General features: G+C 37.5%; 1 protein-coding gene across 2 annotated transcripts in view; it reads right to left on the bottom strand.

Moving 5' to 3' along the window:
• Nucleotides 1-22,821, bottom strand: part of CTNNA1 (catenin alpha 1) — a 177,044-nt gene that overhangs the window by 140,225 nt on the left and 13,998 nt on the right. Inside the window, exons 2-3 of one of the 2 annotated variants that reach the window (XM_027076581.2) lie at nt 7,104-7,210; nt 4,725-4,920 (exon numbers count right to left, since the gene is read on the bottom strand). The exons of the other annotated variant lie outside the window; for it this stretch is intronic. Of the exons in view, the coding sequence (XP_026932382.1) occupies nt 4,725-4,920; nt 7,104-7,208 (301 nt within the window). The 5' untranslated portion in view covers nt 7,209-7,210. The remainder of the gene's footprint in view (nt 1-4,724; nt 4,921-7,103; nt 7,211-22,821) is intronic. 2 annotated transcript variants of the gene reach the window in all.

The following is a 22,821-nucleotide window of genomic DNA, read 5'->3' as shown; positions in this document are numbered from 1 at the left end:
TACCCCACTCTGGTTTCTCTGATTGGCTGTACAAGATTTTTCTCAGGAAATACACTAATGCCCAGTACACTAATCATTTATCTATTTGGCCCCTTTCCTGAGCACATTATCATCAGAAGCAGTACCTCAGCTTCTTTGAGCCTTCTCCTTTGACCACAAAGAAATGTCCAAGATGCAATAGTAAGTCTCTGATCTTGGCCTTTGAGATCCAACCATGAATTGTAACTAATGGATTTTTAAAAACTCTTCTAGTAGAAGCTATTCCTCATCACTCTACTTCCAACCTACCATCACTTGTCCTTTTTTTAAATGTCTGTCCTTTTTTTTTTTTTATGTTTATTTTTGAGAGAGATAGATCATGAGCAGGGGAGGGTCAGAGAGAGAGAAGGAGACACAGAATCTGAAGCTCCAGGCTCCCAGCTGTCAGCATAGAGCCTGAAGCAGGGCTCAAACTTATGAACTGCGAGATCATGACATGAGCTGAAGTCGGATGCTTAACTGACCAACCCACCCAGACGCCCCTGTCTGCCCTTTTCAAACAAGTTGCATTTAGGCCTTTTCATCTCTGTCCCTTGGATATCGCCTACCCAGATAAGAGCCCTCTTTTTCTTGTCAGAGCACTATTCAAGGATTCATAAAATACATTTAGATACTCTTTTTTAGGTATTGTTAAATATATATGTATACGTATGTATGAAGACTGACTGCTAATATGAGATTTCCTTTTGGGGAGATGAAAATATTCTGTAATTAGATAATGGTAATGGCTGTACAAGTCTGTGAATATCCTAAAACCACAGATGCATATACTTTAAAAGGATGAATTTTATGTTATGTGAATCATATCTCAATTTTTTCAAAGGTAAGATTTTCCAACCCTAACCCTGTGTTTACATTTGGCACTAGGAAGGAAAACTCACTGTAATTTTTGAGACAAGAGCCTTTTCTCACACACTTCTTGGAGAATATAGTCAATTATCTGTCCTACTGGAACCTGGAGAGGGGAAGACAACCAATTATCTAATTACCACTGTGATAAGAGCTAGGAAGAAAAAGTATAAGATAAGAATGATATAATCAGCATGGTGCATGTAGGGGTGGAAAAGGTCCCAAAAAAGAAAAGAGCACATTGAAGAGGTACACATGCCTCAGCCCACATAACGTAGTTAGTTACTCAACAACTAGCTCAAGGTGACTGGCAGTAAAATGAAACCCCTAGATCACAAGAATTTGTATGGTATGCAATTGATAATTGGCTCCCATCTACCACAGGAGGCTCACATGTCCACTGCATTAGGCTTGAGGTAAAGTGGCCCTGGGTATGTATGTGAATATTGTACCTACTGACAGTGTTATTATGGTAAGGTTTTCATGTACTCACAAATGTTTGTGTTTATTATTCATGTAATCAGGGGCAAATACAAGAAGAAAATTAGGTTATGCTGAAAAACTGTATACATTCAAGCCTCTAGTTATTAATGATGATTGCAGAGAAAGCAAAGGGCTTATACAAACTCAAAACTATAGTAAGTTTAGCTTTGGGCTCCAAAGTGTTATAAATAAATACATAAGTAGTTTAAAAACAGTAAGGTCCTATCTTTAACAGTCTGTGAAAACCCTAGATATGAGGTCAGCTAACCAGAGCCTATGGGTTAAATCTAGTTCACCCTCTGTTTTTCTAAGTAAGTTTTACTGGAACACAGCCATGCCCATGTGCTTATATATTACCAACAGCCACCTTCCCAACACAAATGTAGAACTGATTGTGTTAACAGAGACCTTATAACCAGTAAAGTCTAAAATATTTACTACCTTAGCTCTTTACAAAAAAAATTTGCCAACTTGTACTAAACTAATGTAATTCACATTGATTCACAACAAAGAAATCTTCTTACACAACCTTTCTCAATGAAGTGTTCCAGTGGATAAGCAACAAACTCAAAATGCAAAGAATTATATTCTAACTCTGTTAGTCAATCTGCTATGAAGTTCTAGATAAATCATAATTACTCTGTTTTCTATTAGCAGTAAAAGAGTAGTTAGGTTAGAGTTTTGTGTAAGTGCTCAGGACCACCTGGGAAAGGTGTTTGTATTATCTTTTGCTGTCTAACAAATACCCCCGAAATTTGATAGCTTAAAATAAATATTTATTATGCTGAGTCTTCTGAGGGTCAAGAATTTGGAGTTGGTCAGGGCTGCCATCGTTTAAAACCTGACTAATGCTGGAGGATCTGCTCCCAAGGCTGCTTACTCACATGCTTGGCAAACTGGTACTAACAATTTCCCCCTAGACTGAATAATCCATGAGGAAGAGCCACACAGATACTATACTCTCTTTATGACTTAGTTTTGAAAGTAGACAGCATCACTTCTACCATATTCTATTCTTTACAGGGGTTAAAGTATTTAAATCCAACATACATTCAAGAGTATCAAAGTCAGGCTCCACTTACTTAAGGGAGGGCTGTCAAAGAATGTGCAAACATATTAATGCCACTACATGGTTTCAAATGATGAGCAAACAGCTTCAACAACATAACCAACAAGGTTTGGTTGATTAAAAAATCTGCACTTAACCATTGTCATAACATGTACTTTGTTCTATTTATGACAGGAGAGAGGGTTTCATACTACTTAAGATTCTTAAAAAAAAAAAAAAAAGTAAGCCAACAGATAAAAGCAAGGCACTTCAGCTTTTCATAACTGATGCAGTAATGATGATGGGAGACAGTTATATTTTTTAGTTTTAGCTTTTTTTTTTTTTTTTGCAAGGAGAAAAGGCAAGGAGAGAAGGCAAATTATGGTGAATAGATCATGATGATAAATAATTGCAAAGTTGGACTAGAAAAGACAAGTACTTATAATTCAGAACAACATAAAAATTTTTTCAGGTATAAATAAAAACAAGAAAACAGAAATTTAGATATGCATTCAAAACTGTGGGGCATTTGGGGGGCAGGGGGCATGTATTATACCATGATTGCTACAAATTTACATCAGATAAACTTCTGAAACAAGGAACACATATAGAACGAAATTACAAGTTACCTGTAACAATTAAATGTATTTTGAAAATAAGTGTCTTAGTTACTAGACTCAATCAATATTTGGTAAAATTCATCTGATAATATTATTTTGAGGCAAAAAGGACTGAAGAGCAAAACCTTCTCACAGAGGACAATGAAGTAACAGCCATCCTGATTTCCTGAACAAGAAGCTCAAAAATCATCCTGAACTAGACAATTCAACTGCTTTAAAATAAATTCATTCAAAGCCCACTCTAATGGATTGAATAGTGTCCCCCCAAAACTCATGTTCACCCATAACCTATGAATGTGGCCTTATTTGCAAATAGGATATTTGCAGATATAACCAAGTTAACATGAGGGCAAAACAGATTTAGGGGGGGATCCTAATTCAGTGTTTGATACCCTTATAAAGAGGAAAACTTACACCCAGAAACACACAGGGAGAATGCCATGTGACATGGAAGGAAAAGGTTGGAGTGACAAGCCGACAAGCCAAGGAATGCCAAGCATTGCTGCTTCTCCAAGAAGCTAGGAGAAAACATGCAAAAGAGTCTTCCACTGAGCCCCCAAGAAAGATTCACCCCTGCTGACACCTTGATTTCAGGTACCTGGCCTCCAGAACTGTGAATGAGTAAATTTCTGTTGTTCTCAGCCACCAAGTTTATAGTAATTTATGTTATGACAGCTGTAGATAACTAATACATCCACCCAGTTAGTAATATGGAATTTAAATAATCTCATCATTGGCAATATTAGAAACATTTATCTTCAGCCTGAAAATTAAAAAAACATTTAACATCCAAGGTTTTTAGTTTACAATTTCAGAACAATTGGAGATAGCATCTTCTTTTAATGCACTGCCCTTTTCTGGGTACTGTCACAGGGATGAATGTGTCCACTGTCAGCCACCAGTGAGATCCAGTAAGGTTCTCCCAAAGGTCAGTAAAACAACTGCACAGAGTAGGGTCTCAATTCACCTTAGATGATATATAATTGCTCTACAAAAAACTGTCTTTGTTTAAGTCCTCCTGCTGGACCAGCAGTTTATCACACAACTACAAGGTTCAAGAATTTAAGGCTCCAGATATGAAGTCTTATCATACTTATAGCATCATAAAGACAAGTTTTTCTAGTAGGCACTACTGGTAAGCTGTGGGTTACAAATTTCACTTTTTATTAATTCTAAGTTTCCCAAAAGAGGATTCCTTTAAGCCAAGATTTGTTTTTATTTCAAACTCAAACCACTTCCAGTATGCATGGCTAATTTAACACACCAGCCTGACAGAATGAGGCAACTTCTAGGGTATTTTCAGAATGGTTGCACATTTTTCCATTTTATCACCTTTGTGTCTTCAGCATGAATTAAAAACAGGTATTACATAGGATTAAAGGTAAACTTCTACCCCATTTATTTCCTATTAAACTGTTGTTAGAACATTTAAGACTCAACAATTACTTGGGAAACCCAAAAGAAGTCAATTCAGATACTCCAAATAAACTGTTCCTCTGTTAGCATCTTTCCTGATTAAAAATAAAGGCAGTACAACTTAATACATCTCCAATAATTTAATATTATAAGTTACTGAGCAATTCGCAAGCATAACAATGAGAATACTGACCACAAAAGGTCACTTTCAAGGATCAATTTCCTAAAAAAGTCTGCCTCTCTCTGTATTAAAAGCAATATTGACCTACCTTGTTTTCGAACATCTTCTACAGCAGCCACAAGCTCCTCCTTGAGAAATTGACTCTCCTTTGCAATTTTATCCCCCTTCTCCAAAAAATTCTCAGTTGCTTGTTCAACAGATGCAGCCAAAACATGGGCCTTCTTAGAACGGCCTCTCTTCTTATTCGAGGGCCCTTTACTATTGGTGTTTACCAGAGTTGTAACCTAAAAGTTTCATTTTTACAAATTAAACTGCAGTCGTTTAAAATGAAAACAACAGAAAGACTACCATCTTTAAAGACAGGGAAAATAAATTATTCACAACAAAATGAAACATCACATTTATGAATTCCACTAAGCATTAACAAATAACACATACTCTCTCCGTATTTAAGAAATACTGCGGGGCGCCTGGGTGGCGCAGTCGGTTAAGCGTCCGACTTCAGCCAGGTCACGATCTCGTGGTCCGTGGGTTCGAGCCCCGCGTCAGGCTCTGGGCTGATGGCTCAGAGCCTGGAGCCTGTTTCCGATTCTGTGTCTCCCTCTCTCTCTGCCCCTCCCCCATTCATGCTCTGTCTCTCTCTGTCCCAAAAATAAATAAACGTTGAAAAAAAAATTTTTTTTAAATAAAAAAAAAAAAAAAAAGAAAGAAATACTGCAACGACACTAAATTTAGGTCCTAAAATAATTTAGCTACCTCAATGTGCAAGATAAAAAATATTTTAATTTTTCAAACATGACAACTAGGTTTTTATTTTCATTTTACATATTAAAAACTGATTAGAAACATGTTAGACATCTCTACATGTCATCAAGAAGCTCCAGGAAGAGGCATGCCTAGGTGGCTCAGTAAGTTGAGGGTCCAACTCTTGATTTTGGCTCAGATCATGATCTCAGTGTTCATGGGAGCAAGCCCCACTATCTGTGCAGAGCCTGCTTGGGATTCTCGCTCTTCTACCTTCCCCCAGGGCATGCACATTCTCTCTCTCAAAAATAAAATAAACATTTAAAAAAGAAGTACTAGTAGTAGTTCCAGAAAGAGATTAACAATGAACTTATTAGCTTTACATGGAAGTCACATTGTCCGGTTTTCAACCTGTGCAAAATGTTTTAAGGTAACTTGCTTCTGAATTGTTTCACATTTTATTCATAAAACTCTCAGCAATTAATTAGTAAAAGCTCTTAAGAAAGAAAGGAAGGACTGTCCAAAGTAGCCTAGTGCGATGATGGTTTAAGTCCCAGAATTTTAACTATCATTAATATATATAATACCAGGGGCGCCTGGGTGGCTCAGTCGGTTGAGCGTCCGACTTTGGCTCAGGTCATGATCTCACAGTCTGTGGGTTTGAGCCCCGCATGGGGCTCCGTGCTGACAGCTCAGAGCCTGGAGCCTGTTTCGGATTCTGTGTCCTCCTCTCTCTCTGACCCTCCCCTGTTCATGCTCTGTCTCTCTCTGTCTCAAAAATAAATAAACGTTAATAAAAAAAAAAAAAAAATATATATATATATATATATATATATATATAAAATACCAGCTGATCTGTAGGTTGAAGATGACTAAACATTTGTTATTAGTGTAGCTTGCCACACAAAAGAACTGCTGAGAGCTACAGTGGATGGGCTCCAATAAAGTACCTATTCCTGAGTCTTACCATACACTTCTACATGTATATTAAAATATATAAATACATATGTATATATACGTGTGTGTATATGTATTTTTTATACTAGTGGCTAACAATTAATGAAAGATCAGCACACAGTGATATTCGTATTTCTAACAGAACATAACCAAACCTACACCCTCAAATTACCAACTAACTGATCCTAGACAAAGAGAAGTCTGTTATTTATTTATTTGGGGGGTGGGGGGGGGGACGGAAACAGAAAGAGAGGAAGAGAGTATCCCAAGAAGGCTCTGCACTGTTAGCACAGAGCCCGACTTGAGGCTCAAATTCATGAGCCGTGAGATCATGACCTGAGCCAAAACCAAGAGTCATACACTTAACCAATTGAGCCACCCAGGCACCCTAAGCATGGGGAAGAGACTTCAGAGTCAAGGAAGGCCATCTTTCTTGAATATAACCTGTAACTTTACAAGGAAAGAGTGATGCCAAGAAAATGTCTACAAAATACAAACATTTGGTAAGTTACATTACATACCACTAACCCCCGATTAATGCCAATAAGCCTCAATAAAATGGCAGTAACTGTGCTCCTATAGGGTTAAAAGAATCCATGCATCAATATTTAAATAATTAGTGGTGCCAAATCGTCTAAATACTATCAACTTAAACTCAACCACTCAAAATAAGGCTTTGAATTAAGTAACCACGCTCTGTGTTTGTTTCCCAGGACTACTACTATGGAACCATGTTACACCTATGTATTTGTTTGCAGATTTTTACCTGTGTAACAAGAGGCTCCAACAGTCTCTCAACTGCCAGAGTCCTGATCTCTAGACTTTTGGGGTCCCATTTGAAGTTTATGTTGCCTGCATGGACAGCAGTCATTTCTGAAAAGGAAACAAAAGGCCAAAGTGAGGCAAACATCAAACACAAACATGAAATATATAACAAATCTTCTACTTTTATAAAGGAGTTTTATAACAACAAAGCTACATTCACCACAAGAGGGGGAAAAATTCTTACTAGCCTGTACAAGAGGGCCCAGTAACTCTTAACCTCTTACACTTTCAGATGCCAAGTTTATAAACAGTAGAGGTACCACAAGAAGCACTTCCAAACACATAGAGCTTTTCCTTTTGGGCTTCTCTGGCACCAAGCCAGGTCTATTTCTAGTTTTTCCATAACAACTTAGAAGCAGGATGAAAAGCTAAAGTGAATGAAGGCCTGATTCTGATTTTTCATACTCCATAACATTTCTAATGCAGTATTACCTAAAAGGTATAACTCCTTCATTTTTTGATGGATTCTTAGAGAACATCTTGTCTTACTCTATTAAAACATAATGCTTAAGTCTGCTGCCCTCTGCACCTACAGCTATTATCACTCATAGCCAGAAGAAATTTCGAGTCGCACTTAGTCAAATATCAATGTATCAGTGTCAAGGTAAACTTCCATTAGAGGCTTTAAGTCTAGGGGAAGACTTCAATGAAAACACCCAACAGTTAGTGACTGCTTGTATAAGTAGTGACTTAAAGGACGCCTGGGTGGCTCAGTCAGTTGAGCGTCCGACTTCAGCTCATGTCATGATCTTGTGGTCTGTGGGTTTAAGCTTCATGTCAGGCTCTGTGATGTCAGTTCAGAGCCTGGAGCTTGCTTTGGATTCTGTGACTTCCTCTCTCTGCCTCTCTCTCCCCTCACGTTCTGTCTCTCAAAAAATGAATAAATGTTAAAAAAAATTTTTTTCAAGTAGTGCCTTAAAGACAAAAGGAAAAAAGGTGAGGTACATAACTGAAGTAAACACAAATACAAACTTTCAGACAACCAACTTGACAGATATTTAAAACCCTAGAAGAGGGTGTTTTATGATCCAGAAATTCCATTTCCCGAATTTTATTCTAAAGAAAAAATTAAGGTGCATGGAAAAAGCTGGATACAATGATGTTCACAACAGCACTGCATACAATCATAATAAAGCACAAATTTCAAAGAGATCCCTGAATAAAGCACACAACCGATCACACAATACTGTACCACTCTTAAAAACAATGTTTACAAAATTTACAGGGAAAAAAACAAAAACACTGTTCTCGCTGCTCAGGTCTTTATTTCTATTAAATGCCACTTTCCATTAAAGGGAACCAAGACTCCTCCAAAAAAAGCAGGGAGGGAAGTTACTCCAGCTCTGAGTTATCCTATTCTGCAGAAAGCAAAGAAGGGTACAAAGACTCACCTATCAAAACACAGAGGAAACAAAGGTTCCATTGGCAAATTTCTGACAAGTTGAGTATCAAAAAATATAATGACTACAACTGCCTGACTGATAGGCAGGCAGGAAGGTACATAAAAAGATATCCTATGACCATAAAGATCCTCTTAAGAAAAAGACAGTGGCGAGGGAATTTCTTTACCATGAAGGTAGAACAGAATTAGAAAATGACCATTTTGCAAACCCCAATGTAGTAACTGATTCAGGCAAAGATTATCAATGGATATTAACACCATTAAGTGAAAGGCTACTGGGGGAACAGGATACTTGTAAGGTGCCAAAGTATAACTTAACAGGTTACCAATTACAAGGGGCCAAGACATACCTTTACAAATTTGAGATCTAATGGGCACCCTCTTAAACAAATAACTAAACTTAGCATCGTTGATAATGAAACACTTAATATTATATGCTTCCCAATATGAAGATGTTTAAAGTATTCTGTATTACCTATTAAGTACTCTTGATGAAAAAAAAAAAAGCTTTAAATGTTTCTCAAGAGCCTCAGTGTGACTGAGCTGCAGTGTTACTGCAAAAATGTTTAACCAGAGTCTAATGAAGCCTCTATGTAAGAACTCAAAACCTTTTTCAATGCCATCAAACCTTCTGGCAGTCTAGTAAAACCTAAAGACCAACGTTATCCAATAGAAAAACAATGTAAGCCACCTGGTAATATTCAATTTTTTAGTAACAATATTAAAAGACTAAAAAGAGGGGTGCCTGGATGGCTCAGTCAGTTGAGCAGCCGAGTCTTGATTTCAGCTCAGGTCATGATCCCAGGGTTGTGGGATGGAGCCCCGCATCAGGCTCCGTGCTGAATGTGAAGCCTGCTTGGGATTTTCTCTCTCTTCTCCTCCCTCTCCCTCTGCCCCTCTCCCCCACTCTCGCTCTCTAAAATAAAAAAAAGGGGGGGGGGGCCTAAAAAGAAATGTGACTATACACAATATATCCAAAAAAATATTTCAGCATATATTCAGTATTTTTTAAGTTATATTTTACATAAGTACTAAGTGGGCAAATATGGGATGTGTTTTACAATCAGGGCACACTTAAAGTCAAACAAGACACACTTCACCTGTTCAAGAGCCACCTGTAGCTAGTATTGGATTCTGTATTAGATAGTTCAACTAAAAGGCCCTTTCTTAGAATGTTTTTTCAAATGCCTAAAACACAATTCAAAGGATTACAAAGGAAACATACGTACTGAAATTTGGTTATCAAGATACTTTACAAACAAATGAATGAAACAGTAATACATGTGTTTCTTTATTAACATTAAATAAAACCTGGCAAGAAGTCTGATGACTACTTCAAAGTAATAATGAACATGCACTTGTTTTCATGGTATCGTGTTATAATTACTACAGATATGAAAAGCACTGAGATTCCTACTGGTGATAAAGTTACAGGTTCAAATGAAAAGTAGTTTGTTATCTACATTAATAACAGAAGGAAATGTTAAATTCCTGTTAATAGTGAAAACAAAGACAAAATTTTTCCAATCCAAATGCACTGCAGGTTAAAAAACCCTAATCTATCCTATTTCAAGTTCATAAGAAACAAGTTTCTAGGAGATACAGAAGCATATTAAGCAACACCATAAGAAAACAAACGAATTCAGAATGTAGCATATTTTATAAGATAAAAGGCCCTTAATTCTTCAGAAAGTCAGTACTTGGAGGGAGAAGGTGAGAAGACTATTCTAGACAAATAGATTCAAGAGACATAAGAATCTCATGCAATACATGTACCCTGTCTGGACAACAGTTTGAAACAAGCAGCTATTAAGACATTTGTAAGGAAAGTGGTAAATGTTTAACACTTATTAAATATTAGATGTTATTACAGAATTACTCCTCAATTTCACAGGTATGATATTGAAACTGTAGCTCTGTAGAAAAGTAACTTTCTAGGAGATGCATGCTACAATATTTAGGGGGTGAAATATAAAGATGTCTGCAACTTTCAAACAGTTCAGCAAAAGTTAAAATATATACACAGAGAGATCAAGGAATTGTGAAAAGACACTCATAACTATTAAACCTACGTAGAGGATAAGTGTTTTCAGATTTATTATTTTAGCATCTTTGTACACCTGAAATTTCTCATCTAAAAAAAATGGGGGAAATGTTACAGAAGTTTATGAGAAAATGTTCAAAATATATATGATTGAAGATGATAAAGAGATTTCAAAACTATGTAATGTATAACTGCAGAAAGGAATAAAAATATCTAGATATATAAACCAAAATATTAACAATGGTGTTATCTCTAAGAGTTGGGGATAATGGGTAGTTTTAACATTCTCTGTGCTTAACTGTATTTTCTGATACTATAAAATTATACAGGCATTTTAAAAAGCTACTTTTATAATAAAAAAAAGCAGAATCTTTATTTTGTAATCTTTACATCTTTATGTAAGGACAATACCATCAAGAGGTATATTTGATTATCACTTAACCACTTTGAACTTCCTTCCTCATTTGTAAAATGAGACAATCATTACCTTCAGAGAATTTTTTGTGAAGATTAAACAGATTATGATCCACTCAATAAAATTAGAATCTGAGAGACCAGGTTAATATGAATAGAGGAGAAGGAAAAGTTCCTCCATACAATAAGAAACTAATAAATGTAGAAGAAATAATGTATTCAGAAAAAAAATCACCATTTACAAACCATCATAATAATAATTGATTCAGGGAAGAATCATCAGAGAATGCTAAACCAAGTGGCTGAAAGTTTTCTAAGAAATTGAATATTTACATAGTCTCAAGCTAATTCCCAACAGATTATTTACTCATCACAAAGGGAGAGAGGGATAGAGTAACTTTAAAATGGAAAAACCTGGCAGATACCACCTAACCAAGTGATCAAAATCAACATCTCCAACAGGACAAATTGACAACATATACCTCCTGACAGAATGCACTAAAGAAGGACACATTACTTTGCTATTTCCTTCCTAGCAAAACTAGCCCCAATCTTGTCATGAGGAAACATCAAACTCAAAGTGAGGGATACTCTACAAATTAATTGGCTACAGTCTTCAAAAATGTCATGGTCAGAAAAAAACAAAGATAGACTGAGAAATTCTTCCAGGTTAAAGGCGGCTAAAGAGACATGACAACTAAATGTAGTAACTCTGGAATGAAACTGTACTTGAAGGAAAAAAAAATTGAAACAAATGATAAAATCTGAGTAAGTTCTAAATTAGGTAATAGTGTATCAGTGTCAAATTTTCATATTTTCATCAATTATACTGTAGTTATGTCCTTGTTACATATAATGGGCATGATGTCTACAACTTACTCTCATCTCACTTGGTTCAGAAAAATATAACACACTAAATATAAGTTACATACATAGAGAGGAATGGAAAGTGGGAGAATGGGAAGAAGGAAGAAAGAAGAAAGAGGAGACACAAGGAAGAGAGAAATGAAGGAAGAGATGGAAACAGAGGGAGGGGTAGGAGTAGAGGGGAGAAGGGAAGAGTAGAGAGGAAGGGAAGGGGAAGAAAGTGAGGTAAGAGGAGAGGAGAGAAGTAGGAGAGGATAAGAGAGGAAGACAAAGAGAAGAGGGAGAAGGATCTCTTGAAATGTGGCTACTGTGGCTGAGGAATTGATTTAATTTTATTTCATTTTAATTAATTCAAACAACCACTAGTGACTACCTCATCAGACAGCGCAGTTCTAGACTCTACGGAAAGCAACATCAACACCTAAATTCTATACATTAAAATGATGACCAGGACAAGACAGAACTGCACCTGTCTGTGACAAGCCCACTCTTGACAACTTTAATATAAAAATGTTTGTGTCCTCTCCCATAAATGCATGCTTGAGGCACAACAGGTAGACATTTTAGAAATTTTTGAAAACATTAATGCAAGCATCATCTAACATTTCACAGATTTATATAAGCATCAAAACATCCTAGAATCACTGGAGATTGGATGCCAGAAGGAATCTGGATTTGCTTAATCTGGTAACACAGAACGCCAGTTTCCAGGAAATTTGTTTCAATGCAAGTGGGCAAATTTGCTCTACACACTTATATTATGTCAGGCCTACACTTTGGTTTTTAAAGGTTATCTGCCCACAAAACTGATCAGCCCAAGTAAACCTTAGGAGATGGAGTGCTCTAGATTGCTAAAGGGCTGACAACAGCTAAAGCAAATGTCATCAAATGTCACAGATAAGACATTTCAGAAAGAATGATTTGCCCCGTAGACTCTGCATTCCTGTATCCTAGCATTCCACAGCCACTGCAACAACACAAATGAAACAGAAAACCTTTCAAGGGTAAGGGTAATACAGGGAAGGTGCCAAGAGGTAAGTTAAGTGAAGCTAGTTTTCAAGTAGACAGGTGGTCACATTTGTGTTTTAATTATTAAACAAGTACAACAATATAACAATTCACTTTCCCAAAGAAATAAACGGCCCCATTTTTTTGTTTTTAATGTTATATATATATTTAATTGTTTAATGTTTATTTATTTTTGAGAGAGAGCAGGGGAGAAGGAGAGAGAAAGGGAGAAACAGAATCCAAAGTAGACTCCAGGCTCTGAGCTTCTGAGCTGTCAGCAGAGAGCCCAGTTCTCTGGGGGGGCTTGAACTGGTGAACCTCGAGATCATGACCTGAGCCAAAGCTGGACACTTAACTGACTGAGTCACCCAGGCACCCCCTCCATTTTTTCTTGAAATAAAAAGTCTTGAAAAGAAGGCACCCAGGGAAGGGCAATTAGTCAAACCCCTACTGAGGAAAGCCACTAGGCCTGAGGACTTGGTAACTTTTGAAAACCAGCAAATCAAGGTCCAAACAGCACAAATGCACTCCTAAAGCTTTAGAATCCACAACTCGGGCCTTCATGAGCAAAAGAGGAGACCAAGATGAGAGCCCTGAGCTGAGAAAGAGGGTCTCAGGCCACCAGGAAGTTGCCAAAGAGAAGGAAGGCTGTTCCAGAGAAACCACAGAGAGGAAGCTGCCCAAGGTAAGCCTGTGAAGTTCAGACCGACCAAGTCAGGACAGACAAACACACACACACACACACACACACACACACACACACACACACACACACAAAGGCTTCTCTGACACATGAAAAGAGCTAGCTTTAGCTTAGAGAAAAAACAAGAGTACCCCAAAAATCTGCACACTCGTTAGTAATAAAAACATTCTCAAAAAAAAAAAGCCCTCTTGGTCTTTTCTGTTTCTAATTTTGATACTTTGGGATACAAAATAATTCCACTTTCTTCTTAACTTGAAAAAAGGTAGAGTATAAGCACAATAATAAATTAAAAAAGATACCCGACCTCTCCAGGAGACCACCAGTAGAAGCCAGGAGAGGTAAATCCAGGCACTCTTTATCTATCACGCAGATGTAGGGTTGGCAGATCATACGAATTTTTTCAAAAGACCCAGAGATGCACATATTTATGTGAAGTCTCACAAGTTTAGTGTCAGCAACTCACTCAAAAATATTTTGCCACAGTGTGAGACAAACATGTCTTAGTAGTATGCTTGCTCTGTTGGTCCAGACTTTGCAAACAGTGAACAAGATTCTCCCCTGAAGTCCCTTCCAGTTCTATATTCCAGAACTCCACTTTCTATTAAGTAATGTCTCTGAGGAGGTCTCCAACCTCCCGATAAAAATTTACCAGACTCTGGCTGCTAAAAGTGTTAACGTAAAGGACTCAATCACTCACTCACATTGAAAAACTTGAAATATACTGACACTTGAAAATTGAGAACCCATTCAGGGTGTTTTCAAGTCTTTCAATAACCATGATGGAAGCAGAGTGCCTTGTGCAGCACCTTTAATCAAAGACCCTGCCAAAAGTGATGCCGAACATTATTAAACTATACTACAGAGCCAAGTTATGCTTCTGGTGACCCCAACCCAAAAAGGATTTCAGAAAGTACAAGTAGAGCATTTAAATCTAATGAGAATATGTTCTCTGGAAAGAACATGGCTTCTGGTACTAGCTTTGTCACTAACTTACTCTCTGACTTGGGCAAGTCCAGTTACCTTACTGGCTCCTCAGTTTTCTCACCTATAAAATAAAGGGGGTTGAATCCCAGGCTCCAAGTCCTTCCAGCACTGAAATTCTAGTATTTGTTTCATTTGCATTCTCTCAACAGCTTGTGAGTTATTTTATTAAATGTAATTAATTTTTCCCAAGTTTAACCTATGGCTTTCCTAGCTATATTTTAAGTTTAAGGATGATAACCATGCTTATGCTTCTTTATATCTCCTAAGTTGCTGGCAAGCTGCTTTATGCAGAGCAGACACAGTATTAGTTGAAATGAATTTATGCAAACTGATTTTAAAATATTTACAAGCCTACCAAGACAAAGCTCCTGCCTTAATCTTTATCATATCTTCTGCTTCTCTACAACTAATGGTATTATTTAGAGTAGCTAAACAAATAACTTTTAAACTGTTGGCAGTTTCTAGTTTTCCAATTAACTTACAGAGCACTCCTTCACAAGATCTATTACAAAACCTACTAGAGCTAGCCAACCTTAATGAATTACAGCAACCTTAGGTTTTTCCAGGAGGGAACATGCTTAGTGGAACTAAATAAAAAGTTAAACTGTAGTTATTCAGTCTTCATTACCTTATAAATAGCAATCCTGGCTATTACGCAAAAGTTCGCTATAAATTCAGAAAGGGGTACAGATGTAGGCGTATGACTAGCAATCTTTATGATAGAGAAATGGAGAAGCAATGAGCAGAAAAATAAAAGGATAGTTCCATCAGAACCAAGGAGGCTGATTGTTGGCAAACTGCCTCACTGGTGAGAAGAGCTTCTCACCTTCTCTAAAGACATTAAATGTTCATTTACAACAGAATGGCCACATCATTCTTAAAACCTGTCCAATCCAAGACTTTAGAATATCCTTACCATGCTACTCCGTGCCATTTTTTTTTTTTACCAGCAAGGTTAAGTTGATGCAATGTTAGGATGATTCATTTAAATGCAAATCAGGAAATTTTAAAATTAAAAGTACCCACAGTAATGGTTAACTGTCACAATGCACAAGATATAGGATTGTGGATTCCTCAATGCAGTAACAGGGAAGCCAAGTTGCATCTGCATTAAACAGAGTTATTAACACGATGTTGGAATCTCAACTCTCCAATCTTCCAGTAACTGTCAAAAAAAAAAAAAAACCCACAAGGTAACCCTTATAATTAAGACTCACTCTGACATATGCCAATTTTACTAAATTCCCTCCCACCAAGCCTGTCACTTTCTTCTAAAATGTAAACAGGATGGGAATAGAGGCAGAAGGAAGAAGAAGGGATAAGAAAATAAGAGGTATGAAAACACAGGGGTGCCTTAGTGGCTCAGTGGGTTAAGCATCCCAAGTCTTGGTTTCAGCTAATAAACTTTATAAAATAAACAAACAAACAAACAAACAAATAAATAGGGGCACCTGCCTGGCTCAGTCAGTTAAGCAAGCAACTCTTGATTTCAGCTCAGGTCAAGATTTCATGGTGAGTTCAAGCCCCTCAAGGGGCTCTGCACTGCTGATGGTGCAGAGCCTGCTTTGGGATCCTCTCTCTCCCTCTCTCTCTCTGCCTCTCCCCTGCTCACTTTGTCTCTCTCTCATAAATGTAAAAATTAATGACTAAATAACTAACTAAATAAATAAATAAGAGCCAAAACATCATCAGAGTAAAAAGTCTCCCAGGGTGCCTGGGTGGCTCAGTTGGTGGGACGTCCGACTTCAGCTCAGGTCATGATCTCATGGTCTGTGAGGTCAGGCCCCAGGTGGGGGGCTCTGTGCTGACAGCTCAGAGCCTAGGATCTGCTTCGGATTCTGTGTGTGTGTGTCTCTCTCTCTGCCCCTCCCCTGCATGCATGCTCGCTCGCTCAAAAATAAAAGTTAAAAAAAAAATTTTTTAATTAAAAAAAAAAAAAAAGAGTAAAAAGTCTCCCATCTACTGCATTAAACAATGAATTCTATGTGATCATCATACCCAAATACATTTTATATCAGGCACTTATATGGCACATAGTAGAAGCTGTCCCTTTCCTTTCAGGTATACAAATCTATGAGAAAAAGGACACTTGGCTAGGTATTTATTAATTTTTAACGATTTTGATGATAATGATTATTTTATAAAAATTATAATTATTTTTGTAATAAAACTTTTAATCACTTATTATGTTCCTTTTCTTTTCTTGAGAGCACCAAAAACAGTAAGGAAACACAAGAACAGCTGAATGAAAACACTGTCATTCCACAATCATCAGGAGACACAATGATTAGCAAAAGCACTAAGCAAAGGATAAAAGGTAAAACTAAAAAAACAATATTCAGTCAACCATTCAGCAACTCCAACAGCACATATTTGAGTGCTTTCTCCATGTATGCAGTATTCCTAACAGCATGGTACAAAACCAAAAAACCCTGCCTTCATGAAACAACATTATAGTAATAGGATAAATAAGTAAACTAGACTATATTAGTGTTAGGAAGAAAATTAACCAGGACAATGGTAATGGAATTAGATGGGGTCCTTCAAGGGCCTTTCTATCTTGATAACTTTTTAAATGAAATTTGAAAGTCAAGGGAAGAGTCAGGCAAGTAAGTTTCTGGGGGAAAAGCGTTCAGGCTGAGGTAACAAAGTACATCTCCTGGGACTTAGAGAAAGAGAAGGCCTATGTGTCTGGAACACACAACAAGAAAACACATAAGATCAAGGGAAGGAAAAAACAAAAAGCTCCAAAGCTGCTGAAGTGAGTGTTTATACAGTACGAACTGAATATCTCTATTCCTGTATTCACCTTCTACCCCATATGGCTGAGACCATGAACAACAGAAGAGTGTTCCTCAGAAAGCTGCACTAAGCCACTGTAACAGACAACTGATTATAGATGCACAGGAAGTCCCTGTTTCCATAAGAAACTGGAATGACTCTGGTCAAAAAAGCAAGTAAGATGAAACCAGCATCTGGACTCACACAAAAGAAATGAGAGACAAAAGGGAAAAGAGGTTTTTGTTTTAGAACAATGAGACTAAAAGGCAGAGAAATTTTTCACACAGCTGAGGAGAAGCCCACAGGAAGAGGACTGTACTCTTGGAGAGCCAGGAGAAAAGATGCCTGAACTTGGAATGAGTCTAGGAAGTTACCCAGACTGAATGTGAAAATAAGAATTGTCTCTAATACTGATGAAACTAATTCTGTCATTAGTGATAATCTATTTTGCCATTCACTGACCATCTACCACATCCTAGGATCCTGCTACGTGCAAGGGACAAAAAGACTAATTAGAAATCCCTCTTAGGGGCACCTGGGTGGCTCAGTTGGTTAAGCTTCTGACTTTGGTTCAGGTCATGATCTCAGGGTTTGTGAGTTTGGGCCCCATATTCAGCTCTGGGCTGCTAGCTCAGAGCCTTGAGCCTGCTTCAAATTCTGTCTCCCTCTCTCTCTGCCCCTCCCCTGCTCACGCTCCATGTGTCTCCCTCTCTCTCAAAAATAAATAAACATTAAAAAAAAAAACAATTAAAAAGGGGCACCTGGGTGGCTCAGTCGGTTAAGTGGCCAACTCAGCTCAGGTCATGATCTCAAGGTTTGTGAGTCTGAGCCCCACATCAGGCTCTCTGCTGTCAGCACAGAACCCACTTCGGATCCTATGTCTTCCTTTCTCTCTGCCCCTCCCCTGCTTGTTCTCTCTCCCTCTCAAAAATAAATAAACATTAAAAAAATTTTTTTCTTAAAGAATTCCCTATCAGATCATCACAGCAATTAATTATTAAGTACTGTGAGGACCAGGGGCAGGCCTCCTCCAAATGGGCCACTTTGGCATGAACATTTTGAGTTAAAAGCAATCAAAACCCAGCAGATTCAGTAAAAGCTCTCTACCTCCCCCTCAACTGCCTGCTTGTATTAGGAAGACAGCTATTAACAAATTATCTTTACCTAAGAAAATTATCTACTAATAGGGCAACCTTTGTTTTCCAAATGTCTCCTTTCACCTTCTTTCTAATGGTCTTTCTCTCCTTCATATCCTTAGGCCCCTATCTTTCTCCTTAGCTCATATAAGCATTTTGTTGCCTGTCTTTGGAATTTCCATGTTTGCTTAGATTCCCCTTGCATACACTTTTTTTTTATTATTTTATTTTTAAGTAATCTCTACACCCAACATGGGGCTTGCACTCACAAACCCGGTATCAAGAGTTGCATGGTCTTCCAACTGAGCCACCCAGGTGCCCCACCTTACGTGCATTATTAAATTTGATTTTCTCCTATTAATCAGTCTAATGTCTATTTGGTTCTTAGTCCAGCTAGAAGGATCTTAAGGGTAAAGGAAATTCTTCCTCCCCAACAGTACAAAAGGAAATAAGGATCTTTACAAGGGAGAAATCTGGCAGATGCTAATTAATCACGTGTTTAAACTTGGCATCACCACCAGAATAATGTGACAATTGTTGAGATGCCCTCAGAAAGATACATCATCACATACATAGTACTGTCAAAAATTAAAACAATCAGACCAATCCAAACCATAGAGCATCTACAAAACGGGCCTAAACTCTTCCAAAGTGCCAATTTGATGAGGGAGACAGAAATACTTTACAGAGACATGACAACTAAATGCAGTATGTGACCTTTTATTGATTCCTGCATTAAAAAAAAAAAAAAACATAAAAAACATCACTGGGACAACTGTTTGAATTTAATAGGACTATGGACTATACCATGAGATCAGTAAGTACTTCTGGGAATCTTAATAAAAGGCAAATTGTGATTTAGTAGGTCTAGGGTAGGATGTAAGAGTCTGCATTTCTCCCAAGTTCCTAAGTTCCCAGGGAGAACCAACAAGATTTTTGGACCTCTCTTTAAATGGAATTATGTTACTATATCAATGCAAAATTTCTCCTGTGACATAGAATTTCTCATGTGATACGATAGTTAGGTAAAGGCAGTGTCTTATTCTTAGGAATTATATGCTGAAGAATTTAAGGGTGAAGTTCCCTGGTATCAACAGTTCACTATCAAATGCCTCAAAAAAAGCTTATATAAAGCAACTGAGCAAACATGAAAAATGTTAACAACTGGTGAATCTAAGTGAATTGATGAATCAAGTGCTCACTCTATTACTTTCAACTTTTCTATACAGTTGAAGATTTTCAAAAAAAAAAAAAAAGATGGGGGAAAGAGCGCAGTCTAGACAGGAAAATAGTTACAATACAACAGAAAATAGTTGTAATACATCAGTGTACAAGAGGAATATCCAGGAGGGAGTCCCCAAAAGGTCAGGGAGTCCTCACTGAAGATCTCTTGTAGGAGAGGGGGGGGAAGGATACTGTTTCAGGCCAGAAGAGGAGACAATGGCAACAAAGAACCTTGACGACTTCCAAGAACAAACATGAGTGAAAAATAGAAGATAAATATTTAAATGACAAAAAATAAGGTTTGAAGATAAGCAAAGAAATCAAAGGCATTAGAGGTTTGGTCTTTATCTTTCCCAATTTAAAAATACTTTGGGCCCTGGGCACCTGGCTGGCTCAGTCAGAAGAGCACGTAGATTCTTGATCTCAGGGTTTTGAGTTCAAGCCCCATACTGGGTGTAGAGATTACTTAAACATATTTAAAATATATATTTTTTAATTATATATATTTATTTAATATATACACATATATATTTTTTAAATACACTGGATCCATTCTATTCTTATAGTTTATAATACTACTTAAGAAACCCTAAAACCAACCCCTCCACCCTCCAAAAAACAAAGAAGCAAACTCCACCTTTTCACAGCTACCACAGTGAATGTCAGAAGTGGCCAGAGCAGCATTTCTCCAATCTAAAGGACTTTTCCCAACAAGCAACTGAAGAGCTAAGTTATTCAAACTCCATAGGCCATAAGCCAAGCTTTTTCCTCCAAATCTTCTCCCTCTTTGGCTTTCTCCATTTCTGCTGACCAAAGATGCACCCAACCAGCTACCCTAGAAGGAGACTCTAGGCCTCTCATCCTCTTCCCTACCCCTCCTCTGTACATCAGTAAATACCTGACTCTACTAACCCTTCCTATCTCTGGGCTCTGGACTACATTCTGGTTTAAAATATCTAGAAGTCTTCTCATTTCCAATCATTATCCAGACAGCCTAATTTATCATTATCATAGAATCCACTCCTCAAAGGCTGAGGGACTACTTCCCCACCACAAACAGGGTGAAACCCAAACTCCTGTAAACAAACCTGACTGCAACTAGCCTAACAGACTAGTCACCTACATCCACTCTGTGAAATTCTTCTCCAATGCACATTCATGTCTCCAGGCCTTTATAAAAGCCCTTTCCTCTGCCCAAAGCATCTTTCCAGACTTTTCCATCTTCCTTCAAGACTCACACAAATGTCCTCTGCTCCCACAGAAAGAACTGTTGCCTCTTTTCTGGGTTCCCCCAGCACTTCACAAGTATCTCTATTATAGTACTTGCCACACAGCACTGTCAGTGCATCTGTCTCCCAGGAAACTGGGAACTCCCCTTTGAACACAGGGACCATGGCTTTTTTGAGCATGATAACTTTCACCTAGTAACAATCTATAAATGATTAATACCTGCCTTGACTGTTTTAGGTTTCATCTAGCAACATTAGCACTTGTGGAAAGAAATAAGAAATGTCTCTTCTTACAGATTAGCAAAAGTAAGTATAGACTGCTATAGCAAGACTAATAATCCCATTAGTTTGTAAACTTCTTGAGGTTAGCAAAGGTGACTTACACATTCTTAACATCTCCCAGCATGTGCTTTGAAAGGCAGACTTATTGTATTTAATTGAACCCTTTCCACTGAAGTAGAGATAAAGCAAACTAAATGCTGCCTCTGACACTGACTCAATAAAGATACCTAGAAAACATTATGTCTTTCACTGGTCTTAATGACCCCAAAGAAGCTTAAATTTCTCTCAAGTATTGCCATTTCCCTGGTTTTCCTTCCTCCTCCCAAGAGATCAAGCTCACATTTCACTTAGCCACTTCTCTGCAAAATGACAGGTTTCTAAAGATACACTTCAAAGTCAGACTACAGCTTTTCTAAGAATATGATGACCCTTAGGTCCAAGGAAGCAAGAAAATGATAAAAGATGACTGTAAGAAACCTTTACCAATTCAGAGATCCCCACAAACAGAAAACCCCATGAACACTGACTTACTCTTTCAGCTTCTGCCTTATTCACTGCACTATCATTTTTCACAAACCATGATTAAGAGTCTAGATTAATATTGAAATATTTAACATAATGAAATATTCATCATACCATGAGAGAATAGTTAACAATGCATCTTTGCTTGCAAAGAAAAGCATGTATCAGAGCTGCACAGGGTAAACAGACTATTAGCAAAGGCTCCTATCCTTCATGTCACTTGAAATGGGCCACAATGAATGCATTTCCTGAGTTATGATAGCACTTTCAGTTTTCAGAACAGTCTGCAGTTCTACCTGGTTAATAAACCAGTAGAGGATTATGTAACCTAATAATTAAACAGGCTTCCAATTCACATCTTCAATTCATGTCAAATATTAACAAAAACAAAATAAAACAAAAATGATACAATAAAACATTTTGAAAATGTAAATGATGGTCCACTTATTTATGACAATATTTAATAATGAAATCTCAGAATAAGAAAATGAGGGAAATCCACAGCTCAATACAGTTAAATGCAATAGCCAAAATTAAGCAATCCAGGATAGAACTAGTCTTTAAATTAGCAATTAAGGAATAAGACCAGTTATTTAACACTGAGATTAAACTGGATCAAATTATTCATTACAGGGGCACCTAGGTGGCTCAGTCAGTAAATGGAGGAGCGTGCTTGGGATTCTCTTTCCTCTCTCTGCTCCTCCCCCGCTTGCATGCACCCACACACGCTCTCTCAAAATAAATATTTTTTAAAAATAACAATAAATTATTCATTACAATATTTTAAGGCAAATGATAGTTTGTTTCTTCTCTAAAGCCCTGGAAGTCTCTTTTAAAAAAACTTTACAGCTTAAAATTATAACAACTTCCACAGTGTAATTCCTGCTCTTCTACTATAATTGGAACATGGGACAGACGACAAAAATGTTTAAGTATATTTACTTTATTTTTGAGACAGAGTGAGAGTGCAAGGGGGAGGGGGAGGGACAGAGAGAAAGAAAAACAGAGATAAAGAGGCAGAGAGAATTCCAAGCAGGCTCTGCTCTGTCAGCATGGAGCCTGA

This window comes from Acinonyx jubatus, chromosome A1 (assembly GCF_027475565.1).
Source record: "Acinonyx jubatus isolate Ajub_Pintada_27869175 chromosome A1, VMU_Ajub_asm_v1.0, whole genome shotgun sequence".
NCBI lineage: Eukaryota > Metazoa > Chordata > Mammalia > Carnivora > Felidae > Acinonyx > Acinonyx jubatus.
Note: the sequence above shows the minus strand (reverse complement) of the source record. Positions and strands in the feature narration are given on the sequence as shown.